Source organism: Tetrao urogallus (genome assembly GCF_951394365.1).
Source record: "Tetrao urogallus genome assembly, chromosome: 7".
Lineage (NCBI taxonomy): Eukaryota > Metazoa > Chordata > Aves > Galliformes > Phasianidae > Tetrao > Tetrao urogallus.
In genome coordinates this window covers 22262965-22279666 of record NC_136820.1, presented here as the reverse complement: position 1 = coordinate 22279666, position 16702 = coordinate 22262965, and the positions used below count along the sequence as shown (strand labels likewise).

At 39.1% G+C, this 16702-nt stretch overlaps 1 protein-coding gene across 1 annotated transcript; it reads right to left on the bottom strand.

The window, feature by feature from the left end:
• Positions 1-1810: 1810 nt before the first annotated feature.
• POLR1F (RNA polymerase I subunit F) lies at positions 1811-5174 on the bottom strand (the record flags this gene model as incomplete). The annotated part of the gene is made up of 4 exons (XM_079538233.1): positions 1811-2213; positions 3582-3790; positions 4754-4895; positions 4972-5174. 4 exons carry the CDS (start codon positions 5172-5174, stop codon positions 1811-1813), a joined length of 957 nt encoding a protein of 318 aa, XP_079394359.1.
• Between the last annotated feature and the right edge of the window lie 11528 nt (positions 5175-16702).

Genomic DNA, 16702 nt, shown 5'->3' with positions numbered 1-16702 from the left:
ACAAACCAAGGAGATAGCATCAATGAAAGTTCATGTAGTTCAAATGTCCATATTGTCATTTGTAAAAACACAAGGAAAATTTGTGTATATTTTGTGACTATCTTACATGTCCGAAACTGGCTTCAAGATCACCAAGCACACTGAAGATCAAGCGAGAATACAAAACAGAATATACTGAAGTTTCTGCTCTCCTTAAAAATCTATGCAAGGTCATCTTGTAAGGTCATAAAAAACTCTTAACTTGATTATTCATATTAATTTTAAAATGCCTATGATGGGCTGTCATGCAGTCAAATCTTTAAAATAGAAATTTAGGTCTTTGCCTTGATAGTCTAGAAATTTCAAGGTTGTGTTGGTTTTTTTTGTTTGTTTGTTTTTGTTTTTTTTTAAAAAAGTGTTTTAAATGTAAAAAGTCCTTTAAATGCAGAACACATTCTGTGCATATTTGATTATTCCATTGTATGTAAGCCTATAAAAATCAGCTAATAGCATCAGCATAACCACCACAACAGCATTTACTCTGAGAACACCTAGAGATCATGCAGATGAACAGCAAGTTCTCACAGATGTGCTGATTACTGACATGGTTTCTGAAGAGACAGTGATGTCTTTTAACAGGCAGTAGTACCACAGTAATCATTGCTTCCTACCTCAGTTAAAAAAAACTAGCATGTCACATTACAGCCCTCTCCAAAACTCCTCACAGGAGAAAAGAGCTGTAACAAAAAGTATCAATACTCCGAAAATTATAATGCATCTACACCAGGAATAGTTCTTAATAAAAACACATTAATTAGCACTTGACTGTCATTTTTCAATTGTCATTGCTTTATTAAACAGTCTGGGAAATACTGATAACATGCCCCTACTGATATAGAGATCAGCATTTTAAAGTTACAGCAGGTACAAAAGGTAAAAGCTGTCTTTTAGTTTTTTGTTTTTTGTTTTTTTTTTTTTTAAATGAAAACTGTAGCAAGTTTAATGTATAATGAGCTTTCTCATAACTTTCTCATGTTGCATAGGCAACAGTTTTAATCAGTCCATATATTGGTATTAGATTCTAACCAGTGGGCACATGCTATTTCACTACATTAAATTGCAACCATTCTCTCTATTCCCTGCTCACTCTTAATTAAGTTATCCAACTGTTGGTCTTCTTTGCATCTTTTCCCCCCCCCCCTCCCCCTTCCCCCCCAGAAAAACAGAGCACTGCAAAAGCTTTGTTCTGAAAGAACCAGGACAATGGCAGTTTGGGGGTTTTTTAACCTTTCAGACAGATAGGCTGCACATTTTCATTCAAAAGGTATTCATGGCCCATTACTACTCCCCTGTCCTCCACCAATTTAAAAAAAAAAAAAAAAAAAAAAAAACACCACAACAAAAAACCACCTTTACTCAGGCCCTGGGAATTCAGGAATGTCTCCCAGAACTCCAGCAGTAAGATTCCTCTGAAACAAATCAAGCAGTGGTGGAATTAGATTAGCAAAGATCATAGCTAGCTGCCTCTTACTGGAAAGAACTGGGAAGCAGACAAAAGAAGTGATACAAGTGATCCTAACATTACACTCCAAGGCTCTTTGCCACTTGTTCCTTGCGGCACTTTCTGGTCAAAGAAATGCATGTATAGCCACTACTGTTTCTTGCAACGCTTTACAAACTACTGGTGTACACAGCACACAAACATAATCCCACCTAACAGCTGGCACTGTTTAGCAAAAAATATACACGTGTATTTTGAAAATAGGGTTTTATTGGAAGTTTATAAAAAAAAAAAAGTCTGAAATCATCAGTAAGAAAGGCAACTCAGACTTCAGTCCCTTTTCTTTTTTGCTTTAGGTTCTTGCGACAGCTCCAGCAATTCACTTTCTTCAATTTCACAATGCTTTCTTTTCTTTTTCTTTGACTTTTTAAGATCACTCTGGTAACCACTAGAGTCACTGGCAGGTAATACATGTTCCTGTTCTTCCTGCTTATGCTTTTTCTTTTTCTTCTTCTTCTTTTTATCACCACATATTTCATTCTCAGCATCAATACTTTGCTCTTCTGTATTTCCCCCCACTGTGTTATCTGCCTCACCTGGAGGATCTTCCATGACATTATCTCCCCTGGAGTCATTTAAGTCATTTTTCTCATTATCAAAGTTTTGAATTTGCTCTCCATTTGTGCCATCAGTCACTGCATCAGTAACAGGATCAGACCGCTTGGGCTGCATACTGCAAGAAAACATCTGAGGTAAGTCGAAGCAGAAACATCTAAAGATATGAAATGAAATGTTAAAATTTGCTAAAACACAGTATTTACAAGTAGATAAAGATAAGCATTTGTTATAAACTCTAGATACAGAAAAATATAAACCCAGTTAACACTTTCAGCTTAATCTATACTACCCGACTAACTTCTTGTTTTCATGGAATTAATGTTCTCCCTCAAACCTTAGCCAAAACTTATTCTCTAAAATCCTGTACACACCATTAAGTATTGCATTTTCTCTTTTATTCATTCATCCATAATTACCTACTGTGCAGTGGGCCTTTTTAGGTTCATTAGTTATTTGCAAATACAGTGTCCTGTTCAATCATACCAACCATCTGTGATACTCAAATCTGTACAGCTAAACAATGATTCCAGAGGAATAAAACAAACAAACAAACAAACCAACAAACTCACAACAACAGCAACAACAGCAAAAAAAAACAAACACATCCAGTCAACCAACGAAAAAAACCACTAAAACCAAAAAAGTAGTAGGTATCACCCTGCAAATGAGAGCTGTGGAGAAAACATCTAGGATGATTCATATTGAAAGAATGTAGTTAAAATTATGGAGGAGTAGGTGGCACTGAGAACAAGACAGTTCTGAATGCATGAGAACAATTCTGAGTACTCTTCCAGATTAAACAGACCTCCAAAAACACTACAATTTCATCAACAGTATCTACAGTGTGCATTTTAAAATAAGAAATTAGTCACATTGGTAGAAAAAAATTGCTGAGCAAATGACTACTGAAAAACCCTCTGAACACGCTTTTTAAAAGATACCACTATTAAGATTTTTTAGCAAGCTGCTGTGCAAATCTCCAGAGGCACAAGGATGAACATCACATATTTTCTCATGTCATCTTTGAGCTCAGGTTTATTCTTATGTTTCAGCAAGCATTTAAGTAATCTGCATGTAACTATTTATGACTGTGTAAATGCTGGTAAGTGTAGGTGTGTGTAGAAATACCAGCACAAACACTGTGTTCAGAAACTAGAATTTTTTAAATTGAAAAGCCTGGACACATTCATGAAGAAATCTACTCTATACGTTATTTTGAACGTGCACTATTTGCCCAATCAATAGCTCAAGAGTTAGAACACAACTTTTTAGAAAACTACTTTTATTAACTATTTTAAAATTAATTTTATTAACTATTTCTACAAACATCAAAAAGTTTAGTTTGGCTAACACAAATTATTTTTACACAACGGTTTGTGTGAAAACAAGGAAGCTTAAGGAGTAAGACTTTGAATCAAAGGATTCACCTCGTAACTAATCTGTTTAAAAAGTTAAGAAAACATTTTCTCCTATGGCACAGTACCTGGATTTAGTTAACTGTCCTCGAATGAAGAACACTCCTGCTGCATCAGAATCTAAGTGCACCACTTGAAATTTCAGTTCATCTCCTATTTTAAACCCCAACTGTTGCCACTCTGCAGCTGACATGTGCTCAGGCTTAGGGATAGAAGCATTGAAGCATCCATGTATCAGACAGCCAATATGACTGGGGGCCACTTTGTTAATTACACCCTATAAAAGAAAAGGAATGTCACATGGAGTTCAATTAAAGACTACCTCTTTAAATGAAGACACAATGTATATTTAGTTTCTTATATTGACACTCTCGGACAAGACTTTGCATGCAAAAGTTACAAAGTAAGCTTATCTAGCAAATAAGTAAACTCTTCTATACTAAAATAGAAACTACTCCTAAATACTTTTCATGAAGGTCTACCAGAAATAGAATCGAACCTGTATCTGCAAAAAAGAACAAAGTCAAAGCATGGAATGTAACCACAGTAAGAACATGCACCAAACTGCTACTTCTTTCCTCACAGCTATTAACTGTGCTTTACAGCACTATGGTACTTTTCTACCTAAACTTTAATGCTGACACCAAACTATTTTGCAGCTAAAGATACAGATGACACATTAAAAAAAAGCTTCAAATACTCTATTCCATGGGTTTCTGACACATGTGCAATTCACCTCATCCACTTTTGCACTTCTCGAAGATGAATGAAAGACATAGTGGAGGTATTTCTATCTCCTTTCTACTATGGGCACATATTCACTTCTTACATTAATAGAGGAAGAAGCTATACTGCAAAACTGTGGCACAAAAATGAATATGAGAAAACCGAACTGAGAGTTGGCATACATGTACCAACAGAAAGTTTCCTCATGCCATATATTTTCTTCTTTTACTGAAAAACAGGTTTAAACTCTATGTACTCTACTTAATAAAAAAAAACTCATCAATGTATCCTGATATGAACACATGAACAAGTACACTCACACAAGAATCGTTTACTCTCTAGAAAGCTTTGCTATTTAGCAAATTTAGAGGTAGATGCATGAAAATGTAGAAATAAAAATATTCTAAAGAATTTCTAATGTGAACTAAAATACAATTCTACCCAAGCCTCAAACCGTTGTTTTTGATGGCGATAAGCCAAGCTTTATTAACTTAATGTCGACGTATTTACATACCACCATCTTCTTCCCTTTCTTAGGACTGAAGATAACGAAGTCTGCCTCCACGTCCAGGTGAATGAAGCCCTGGTCGTCGTGGATGTTCCCGAGCTCTCCCACCACCTTGACGTTGTCGTAGGCCACCGGGACGCCCTGCAAGCTAGGGACAAGCACAATTAGCTGCGGGACCACCCTCACCAAGGCGAACCGAGGGCTGCCGGACCCGAGAGCCTCACCTCTCCGAGTAGCGCAGCAGCTCAGCATCCAGCTGGGCGCAGATACCCGTGCGCTTGCGGCCCAAGAAGCGCGGCGGCAGCGCGACGTGCCGGCGGTGCGGCGCCACGACCAGGCACGAGTAGCGCCGGCACACCAGCGCGCAGGCCGCGGCGAAGGACGGCAGCACGGCGGCGGGCGGCAGCAGCTCCCCCGCCACGGCCATGCTGCGGGGCCACGCCGCGGCGCGGCAAGATGGCGTCACCCATCGCCGCGGAAAATGACGCAGTTCCGGGTGCGCTGCGCTGGCGTAGAGGTCCCTGATGCACGGATTGAGTGGCTGTGTGGCTGTGAGCAGCGGAAGGTGTGGCTCGTGGTAAAAGCAAGTTTTGTCCATAAAAGTTGGCCAGACTTTATAAAAGCACGGGGTTGCACAGTGTTGCCTTAAGGTTTATTTTTAAATTGATTTGCTGCAAAACCTTGAAAAGGCGTTCTTTGATTTAAATCCAGTTTGTGTCAGCTTAACGTGTGTTAGTAAGTGTATGCTTTTAAACTGATTGATTCTACTTGGGGATTTTTGCTACATCAGTTCCATTAAAGGCATTGGATTTTCTTCATAACATGGAGGCTTCAGAAACTGATTCTATAAGGACAATCCTTGCTTCATCTATCAGAAATCCCCAAATTCTGTATGAAATGTTCAGTGAGGCAAAAGCCTTTTGAAACTATTTAAATACTACACCAGAAATTTTTCTTTGACGATGCATACAGTGAAGATAAAACACTATTATTTTTCACAGTTTAAAACAAATGGTACTTTACTGTACTTTGCTGCAAGTAAAGTTGGGTTAATGTGAAAGAACTGACATAAAAATGGCTTTTAGATCACTAGAATCGCAGGACTGAAAATATCTTGAATTACCCTAATCTGTATCCTCTCGTGGCTTTAATCCTCCAGAGCATTTAATGTCTATCAAAATCAATTGTAAGTTATGCTCTCAGCTTTCTGGAGAAATACCTTTATTTTATGTTTTCATATATTCAGGTCATGTTTAATCCTTGCAATGTGTTTTCAATCTCAGTAAAAGACCTGATACGATAATGGCACACACTTTTATTCCTAAATGAAATATACATTTTATAACTCTTATTTATGAGCAAATTAAGTTTGCAGTGAGGAATATAGCCCTCTAAGCTCTATGCTCCATTTTATCCAAGATAATAAAAAGCTAGCTTGGGTCATGAAATGAAAACTTGGAATAAAATGCAAAGACAACATGAACAAAAACGTGGACTTGTGTGTTTCTCCCTATAAGCAGCTTGAACAAGTGGGTGCCAGGAGGACTCCCTCCCTCTCTGCCTTCTGCAGCAAGCTGGTGCTAACCTTGCAGGGTGACTGTCCTCAGAAAACTTATTGTCACCGGCCATGCCCCGAGCATGCTGCACACACCCTTTCTGTCAGGCTACAAAATGCATTGTGCTGTATTTTGTACAGTATAAACTGAAAACCTACAACAAAATAATGTCTTCAGGCCTATGCATACTGTGTGGAGCCTACAGAGGGATAGGCTAAGCCTAAACAACATGGACAAGGCTTTTAAAGAGTTCTGTTTTAGCTGTGCAGTCACTTGGTCTTCTCCCCAAGGCAGATGAACATAGCAGTGGTGGTGTGGCCAAGCAGACATATTTTAGTTCAGTTCAGGTCTGCACTACCTAATCAAATTTCCATTTATACTTGCTTCTGTTCTTTGGTTTTGACTGCAAAATCCTTTGGAACTTTCAGAATTCCTTTCACATTAAAGTAAACTGACACATTAAATCTTAACAGTCTACAGTTGGCTAGTTCAGAATAGCCTCCTTTAAACTCTTGTAGTGTAGATATGTACTCCCAGCACCGTTTTACTTGTCGAGTCCACACATGTCAAGCCACATTGCTTGCTGATGCAACATTATCTAGACCAGAAGCAGTTGTTTTCTGTTCTTTAGGGACTACAGAGTTATCACAGGTCTTGGGTCTTCATTACTTGGTTGTAAAAGATGTCCTGACCAAACGGAGGAATCTTAGTAGTACTTCCATCTTTTCCAGTCACAGTTCAGTTCTGAAAACCACCGAGATAATAACACATTTTTATTGTTCTTTTTTTTCTTTTCCTTCCATTGTTGTCTATCTTCTTTTCACTCCTTGACATTAGCTTTCAGTTTAAAAACAGAGTATCTTAGCTAACCTTTTCTGCTGCGGTGAGCCTGTGTCCAAAAAGGCAGCAAAAAAAGATGTCTTAAACAGCACATTGCTGGTATATTTGCCAAGTCGCACAGTCTGCTAAAGTCTCAGTGGCTGCTAAAACTCTGCTGAACCTGTTTTTCTCTAGCAGTGAGGTTGCCAGTAACAATCAGGACCAAAACCAAAAGCTGTGTTTTCAATCACTCCTGTTCTTTTCCTTTCTATTTTATCTGTGTTACTCTAGTTTTCTTTATATGGAAACATGGCCAGCCTCCAACAAGAACATTAATTATCAACCACATATCTAGCACCTCTCAGCTGGTCTTTTCTTTTATTCCAAAATAGTCATTGCTATCTTCAGTCCAGCATCATGATTAGAATCATATGTTGGTTTGGAGCCTCATACAACTGCCCATTCATGTTCTTTTGTGGCAATTGCAGCTCATTCATTCAGCAGACAGCCTTCATCCAGCACTAAAATCCTGGAAGTCTCAGTTGTGTTTGAATATACTGCATCTTGTGCAGAGTGAAAGAATATCTGTAGCACTGTGCTGAAGTAGAACATATATTTCCTCTTAGGCTATACGCTCATAGGACCTTTTATGTTGCGAAACTGAATCCATCCCAGATTTCTCATCAAACAACCATTCTCTATAAAAAAGAGAAATGAAGAAATGATTTATGGTGGTAAGACTATAAAGATGTAGTTGAAAACTCATGCTCATAATTTATTTTCAAATATCTTAGCTAGTTTCGCATTTTTCATGTGGTATCAAAAAATGCACATTATTTTTAATGTGTTGTTAATTGGTATGTAATGGGCTGAAGAATGTGTACTCAAACTCAGTTTTATTTGAAATTCTATGGCAACAGATTTGTTTCAGAATCTTTGATCATCATCCATAGTAGAGACTGATGAGAGCAAGTTAGGCACTAAAGGATGTAGTAGAGACATGGGACTTCATAGGTTAGATTGATGGCTGAACTTGATGATCAAAGAATCACAGAATTGTAAGGGTTGGAAGGAAGATCTGGAAATTATCAACTCCCCCTTCCCTGCTAGAGCAGGTTGCCTATGGTAGGTTGCACAAGAAAGTATCCAGACGGGTTTTGAATATCTCAAGAGGAGGAGATTCCACACCCCCTCTTGTTCCAGTGGTCTGCCACCTTCAAAGTAAAGTTTTTTCTCATGTTCATGTGTAACCTCCTGTGTTCCAGTTTGTGCCCATTGCCTCTTGTCCTGTCTCTGGGCACACAGAAGTAGCCTGGCCCCAACCACTTGACACCCATCCTTTAGATATTTGTAAACATTGATAAGATCCCGTCTCAGTCTTCTCTTCTTCAGGCATGATCTTGAAGATCTTTTCCAGCCTAATTGATTCTGATTCTATGATCCTATCCTATTATTCTGTGTATAGTCAGTGAGGATTAGGAATTTAAATGTCATCAAGGGAATCAATATTTGGAGCTTGCTTAGGCTGGTTTTCTGGACTTTGTTGAGAGAGGGATGACTTCTTTACGTATCAAATTTATCAGTGTAAGAAGTTAGCTAAATATCTAGTACTTACAGTGCTAAAAATTCACTGAACTGGAAATGTGAGTAGAATTAAGCTTGGGAGGCAATGTCACCTTTAAAGGAAAAAAAAAAAAAAAAAAAAAAAAGAATAACAGAGAAAAAGAAAGTAGTTCTACAATCCCATTTGTTCTTAAAGACATAATTTGAGCAAAATCCACCAGATGGCACACTAAAGCCTTGGTACCGAAGAATGCAGTCATCCAGGAGAATGATAGTAACTGCGCAGCAGGCTAAAAATTTAAGCTGTAATACAATATACAGACTGTGCTTTGTTTTGTCAGTGATTACTATGTCAATCCTTAGTAGGAACGAAATGGCTTAGAGAAACATTAAGGAAAAGAAATGGGATAAGATAGATTATATCATTTCAGTTAATAATTTGTCTTAATTTGCAGTGATGTTTATGATGTCTGGGATGGACGTTTCCTAACAGCTGGGTCTGGCTAGATTTGCCTTTGGTTCTTGGTTGTCGAGGCAGGGTGTTTTATGCCAGGAAATGGTTGATGTGGCTCACCATAAGTATTGCCTAAACTGTGAATCGTCCTTCTGGAGCAAAAACATCTTGTCTCTAAATATCTTGCCGAAAGACCTGTACCCAAGTACTTGCCTGTCCTTTTATCCTTGGAAATAAGAAAATCCACATCAGAAAAGCTGGTCACTGCGGTGCCCCCCTCCAGCTCTGCTGGTATTTGAAGGCAGTGTTTTTCAAAGCATAGTTTCAATGATACAGTGACATTGTGATCTGCAGAGATCTAGCTGTTGATATGATACTGAATCTCTCCTCCCTCCTTCTCCATCTTTCTCAGGCAGCATATGCTACTTCAGAAACCATTTGAGGTCATTGATTTTCTTAGATGAGCTAAGAGCTTTTCTACATTTGTCTATCAATAACAGCACTATATACCTTCAAACAAATAAGAGATAGGGATCATTATTATGAATAAATACTGAGGAGCTTCATGTAACCATTTTCATTTGAGCACAGTATCTTTAGGCACTGAAGCAAATGTATCTGCTGTAGTTTAGGCAATCTCCAATGTACTGTAGCAATAATAGCAGCTCTTATCTAGTAAATTGTTTTAGTCTCGCTGCCTCTGGGTGGTTCAGTGCTAGGTACCAATTCATACCTGAATGATATATCTGAGTGACAAGTAATAAGATCTGCATAATTTTTACGCAGTTGCCAGGTTGTCCTTGGTTTAATGAAAAAAAAAAGATTCTATTCTCCCTTAGCTTTCTGCAGAATCCGTGGTTTAGTTTGGCAGTGCACAAGATTCTCGCTGACCTGGCTCAGCCTTTTACCATCACATCCATCCACCCACATGCAAAAAATCCCAAGATAATGGAAGTCATAGTTATAGTAAAAACAAAAACAAAACAATATATATAAATATATATATATAATTGCAACAACAGCAACAGAAAAATAGCAACCAAATCAAACAGAACAGAATAATGAGGCACTCTTTTACGAGAGCTATGACAGAAGTAGAAATGTTCTCCGGACCAGTGAAAGTATTGAAAAAAATAAATACACTGTGGGCAAAATCTTGCTCTCATTTTAGATTTTCTTTTACTTACCCAAATCCCTTAAAAGCATGAGAAATTTCTGAAGTGCAGCATTGTTCTTTATGTAGATTTAAATGTGATATTAATTACAAGAATCTCATCATTATTTGTACAATCACCCCCTCCTGGAAGCAAATGAGGTGCAAAAGTCAAATCCCAAGGTATGTGTTAGCCTTCAATCAAGAAGAATTTCACAGAGGCCAAAGGAATTTATCTCGCTAAAGACCAGCATGGCACATTTGTCCTATTAGAAGTTTACCCCAGTGTGGCCCTCGATATTGCATCTGCTCTCCAAGGGAAAGGTATCTGTTTAATGTAAGTTTGGGCCTTGGCTGCCATCTGAACAATATATTGCTCTGAGTTTTCACTCCTGTGGATATACAGTGCTGTGCACATGTGCAGAATATAAACATAATGGCTATAAAATGAAGAAGCAGGGAGAGCTGGAGAGGGCCAAGGGGAACTACTTTGGCTATCTTTGACAACCTGGTGATTAGCTGTGGGGAAGATGGATCCATAGGCTTCTTGAAAGAATGAGAGGTATCAGTAAGGAAAATTCTTGCTAGATATAAGGAAATAATTCTTTACAGCTAGAGTGATCAACTGCTAGAATAGGTTGTCCAGAGAGGCATTGTTGTCTTATTGTTGTAGTAGTAAAAACTGCTTTGGACCAGACAGCCTCCATACATCCCATCTATTTTCAGTTCTTACAATTCTAGATTAAGAAAAATAAACAATTGTCAGTGATACAGACAAGAGTAGTCTTTTAAATCCAAGTTCTTACAAGTAAAAGCTGAAGAATGCAAAGCAGTTGCAGAGCAGCCCTCAGTCTGTCCCTTGTTTTGAGAAGCTCTTTCTATACCTACATGGCGGCCATCAGAAGAAGCATTCTATATGATTGCAAGACTAGGAACAAATACAGGACAAATGCAGGCTTCTCTGTGTCAATTTGTCATGGACAGATGGTTTTCTGTGTGCTGTGAGTTGAGTTTGCACTCTTCAAGTATGCCTCTTGCACAGCTGTTAACTTCTTGTACATGCAACCTTTTCTATGCACCTCACTTAACCACAATCTGGACTAATCTGTAATCATTTATGATCTTCAATTTAACCCACATGAGGGTATTTTTTAGACTCGACAGTAATGCCGTCATTCAGTTGCTCTTAGAAATAACCAACTTCCTTTCACCAAAAATTACAGCACTGTGGTTGATGAGTTCTGCAGTGTTCATCTCAACCCAAATCAGGAAATAGATGTTCTAGATGTAACTGTGGTTTCTGTTGATTCACTGATATTGTAATGTTTGTGGTAACTTCTGCTGATATTTCAGATTGCGTAGTATGCGCTAGATGAGACAAAGCATAAAATGTTTACTCAGCACAACTGCAACATGTTGCATCAGCATGCTTTGAAAATTGAAATAGGCTCCAAGAAGAACTCCCCAGTTGCAGCTGTCAGCACTGCTCAGCTTGGTGACATTGCTGGTATTTGCTACCGATCAAGATATGCTGGGGCTGAAGGAAATTCAGAGATGTCACACTGCCAGCCTCTAGTTGCAAAATATTTTAAATCTCAGCTCTTCAGCATTTAGGCACATACATAATTTTATGCTGAGGCCTTACTTGCTTCCAAAGGCAAGTGTGCATGTTGTTCTTCCAGTGTCTGCCAGCCTTTTCATAACATGATTAATGTGGAGCATGAGGAGGAGAGGAGTGTAGATTAGGACTGCAGAGCACAGAGCAATCATGTTAACAACATGATGACCTTGCATATACTCCACATACAGACTTGCTTATATTCCACTTGATATTCTCATCAGTGTTGTAAGGCATGTGAATGAGAACTTATAGTGAAAGCAGTACAACTTCCTGCCAGATTTTTCTTCACTGCACACATTTCTCCAAGGATAAGGACTGTTTATATCAGCTACATGAGAGAGACGAGAGGCTGCCAAGGGAGGTGGTGAAGTCACTGTCCCTGGCAGTATTTGAGAACCATGTAGATGTGGCATTGAAGGACATGGTTTAGTAGGCATGGTGGACATGGGTTGAGGGTTGGAGGAGATTATCTCAGTGGTCTTTTCTAACCTTAGTGATTATTTGATTCTATGACTCTTTGAACCCTGAGTTGTTTTCATAAGCAACAGCTTTGTACAAAAGCTTCAGCGTAGTGATGGTGTAATCTCATCAGATTTATTGCAATAAATTATTGTAATTCAGTTTTCTTTCATGTAAATTATTTTATCTCTTTTTTGCTTTGTTTTTATCGCAGGTAGAAGAAACTACTATTTGTCATCTTTAAAATAAATCAAATTAAATATGGTTTTCAGCACAGTAGCACATCAGTCTGATAAACTGTGGTATGTTATCATCATTAATTTTCTATCTTCACAGAATCACAGAATCACAGAATTGCAGGGATTGGAAGGAATCTCAGGAGATCATTGAGTCCAACCCCTTTGCTAAAGCAGATACCCTACAATAGCTCACACAGGTGAGCATCCAGATAGATCTCGAATATCTCCATATAAGGAGACTCCACATGTTCTCTGGGAAGTCTGTTCCAGTGCTCCATCACCCTTACTGTAAAGAAGTTCTTCCTCCTATTTGTATGCAACTTCTTATGTTCAGTTTTTAGGCCATGGTTCAATTTTTAGGCCATCTTCCTCAGAAAGAGTAGAAAGAAGCGATCTAAAAAATACTGATGTACAAATTATTTCAATTGCATTTTATGCATCTCAGTTCATACATTTTCAATTTCATACGCAAATTGTAGGTTTGCAGGGCTTTTAAAAGGTCTCCTTACTGGGCAGTCAGAATTGATTCTTCTGCCATTTCTGGTTTTAACCTTACTGACTTACATGGGGATAATTTCAACCAGAGTAAGAAAGAGGAGATAAAAGGCATCAGTGGTTTAGTTTGGATTTTTACTGGTTAAATCTAAAATGGGATTTTCAACTAAAATTTCAACATTTTTTCTTTTTCTAATGGATTGCTAGTGGCAAAGACAAAGAATCAGTGACATTCTACAGGTTCATGCCTGGATATACTGCTGTGAGAACAGTTGCTAGGTTGCATTGCAGTGATGAAACAAAGGTCTGAACCATCTTATACAGAAAGAATCAGATCCTATAAAGATTAAAATGGCTAAAACAGGTCTGGGATGGACTTCAGGTGCCAGTTCAGAAATCTCATGTCAGTCCTGAGACAAAAGTCTATCTGAGCTGTTCTCTGATGTCCTGAGCTGACTTGCTCCATTTCAAAAGGCTCACCCAGCTCCATCCAGCACCTTGCTGGGATGCAGGCATTAAGCAGAAGAGGTCTTAAGGGGCCCTTATCTTTGATGTATGATGAGAAAACTTGTTGAGTACATGGATAGAATCAGCTGCTTCCCTCCTGCCCTCCCCCCACAGCATATCTGTAGTATTTTGAAAATGCAGGTGGATGACAAGCCCTTATTCGAAGCAGGGGCCAGAAGAGTGAGCCAGGAAGTGGCTCACTTCCCTTCTGAGCAGAAGATGCAAACCTGCAGCATGAGAGTGTGTAACAACCCAGCTGCATGCCTGGGAGAGGGCGGAAAAAAAGAGCAGGTCTGAAACAGCTGACCTAAAGATGCGGGAGAAGGAGGTGCCGCTGGGCTAGTGCTGATTTGTCAGTAATCTGCTTCTGCTTTCATGTTTGCTTCAGCAAACACTGAGCAAAGAGGCAGCTCAGCCACCGGCCCTGCACCCAGCGCTGACAGGAACACTGCGGCAAGTGACGTCAGAGCAGCTGCGTGTCCTCATCTGCAGGGCACGGCCTGCTGACATGCGGCTCTCCTGTGCCATCAGTCACGCATGCTACATTCCGACAGAAGAGGGCTTCCCAGCTTCACCTTCAGCGAGGAGGGTCCTGAGGTGTGGGGGTTGGAGCTCCAGTGTGTTCTGATCAAGCAAAACGGGTCTGGCTGATGAGATATGCGTAGGTCGCTCCGAAAGTAATGCCTCCTGGTTTTTTTCCTCCCATGGAAACTGCAAGATACAGAGGACAAAAGAATGCTATTTGACAAAGCAAATTTTCAGTTATAAAATGCTATTTTTCAAAATAAGCATTACCATTAGCTATGTGTTTTCTTCAGCAGTTAACAAGAGCCTGCATGCTATTTTACAAACTGCAACAGTGCAGGTGATCCGCTTTCACTGTCACCATTGCTGAAACGAACCACCCACCACCTCACTGTGCTCACATCCACTGTTCAGTATCCATAAATGTTCAGCAATTGTGAATGAATGTCAGTGGGCACCGAAGAATGCAGAGACATCCCTTTGTATCATACACACTTCCATGTCAAATACCATCCTGTGAGGCTTCCTCTTTGCTGCCATCTGTCCCACAACAACAACATGTAATGGGATATTGTTGGGAAGATTCAACCTCTACTGCCATACCATCAACATCCACCCCATGTCATGGGCCAACATAAAAAAAAAAATAGGAGGCATTACTTTTGGAGCATCTCTGATAGTTCAAAAAGCAGAACCAGGAGTTCCTCTCAAGGCTGCTGGGTTTTTAAGTGCCCAGCTCCTGAACAGATTCATGATTTAAGGGGCAGAATCTGAGTTCTGTATCCAAAGAGCAGGAAATATTTCCTCTAGAGAGGCAAAGCTCACCTGCTTCTTTCGTGCCAGTATAATACTCAGCACTTCACCTTCTTGATATTTTCTCCTGATGATACGGGAAGCCAGACACCAAAACAGACTGGAAATTCCTCTTTGAGATCTAGGCATAGAAGACATGAGGCTTGCAAAGCCTAGCTTGTAGCTACCCAGTGCTTCTGTACCAGAAACATAAGTGGGATTTAATTTTGCATGATCTGAAGTTACGCTTAGTGTCAATTAGAATCTATGTTGTATTATTTTCATTAGAGAAAGAAAAGAAGAAACTCTTGAGTTCAGATTCAGCTGCACAGCTGAGCTGAAGCCAAGCACAAGATAGAAGCAGAGTGAGGACATGCCATGCGTTAGCATTCTCCCAGCAATGTGAGGAGACCTCTTGCAATATATAGTATGTGCCAGAACAAAACAGTTTGAGGACACCCCATGCGTGAGCATTCTCCCAACTTCTTCACGGCCAGATGAGTCGGAGTATGAGGGCATGCAGCCTGGGCCACTCACAATGAGCCAAGGGTTGGATCTTCCAAAGCAATGTGGCTGCAGCAGCCAGGCTAATTTTAAACTAGGCAGAGAACAGTGGACACTTATGAGGAAAATGTCTCCTGTCATTTCTCACTGCAACTGACTTCCAATAAGTCTTCATAATAGAAGTAGACAATATTATTTTTCTGGAAAGTTACTGTCATTTCATATTTAGCTGGTATTTATTTATTTGCATTTCCTAAACATGTGTATTTATAATTATGCCTGGGTTGATCCTTTATTTTGGATGAGCTGTCTTGCACTGATTTAGAGATTGAGAATAATTGAACTTTTTGACTGTCACACACTTTTGCTAGGAAATATTACACATGTTTATATGGAAAAGGATTTAAAGTTCTTATATTTATAAAGTGAGATCAGCCTGCCAAGTTATGAAACTTTATTTGGAAATAAAGTTTTTCCTCAAGTGTTCTTTAGACACTGGTATAAACATTGGAAATTTAAATGCCAAAGATATGAGTGTCACCAAAGGAGATTTAAAATTAGACCCTTCGTTATACATAAATGTGCTGTTTTGACAGACCATCTTCTCTTTGCCAGAAAGCTAGTGGGCATCTGTTATGCTTCCATTCCTTGACAAGCCCAGTGAATAGTCTGGAAGTCCCCAGAATGATTTCTTTGAAATCAGAAGTAAATCCTTCACAGCAAACCTTCAGAGTTCAAGCATGAGCCTTTTATTTGGTTTATAGTACATTTGGGGGAGCCATTAAAAGAAGTCATCCTAAAGACTTACATATACTGCAAACTATAAACATAGGTGCTGCAAAGGGTGAAGGAATGTGCCATCTACCCTGGGAGGATTGCACTATTTTGTAGTGTTCAGGGTAATGCAGGTTAGGGGCCTGATTCTCGCTTTTATATCACTGCAAAATAAGAGTAATTGTCAAAGTCATTGGACTCATCTCAGTATTAGATGGCCATTCAAGATTGTTTGAGACAGTTGTCTGGGTTTAACTTGGATTATAAGTCTTAGTGGGTGCTTAAGCATTTCCTTAAGTACCTCTTTATACATAACCTTCAAAATGGACATTAATTTAGTGCTTTAAAAGTTGGGTCCAAAGATACATGTACCTCTTATTCTATTTTCACAAAGTACAAACAAATAACCAAATATTTTTAATTACTTTATATGTATGAGATTTTCAAACCACATACAATACTCTACAGCATGGAGGAGTCTCAACATGTGAAAT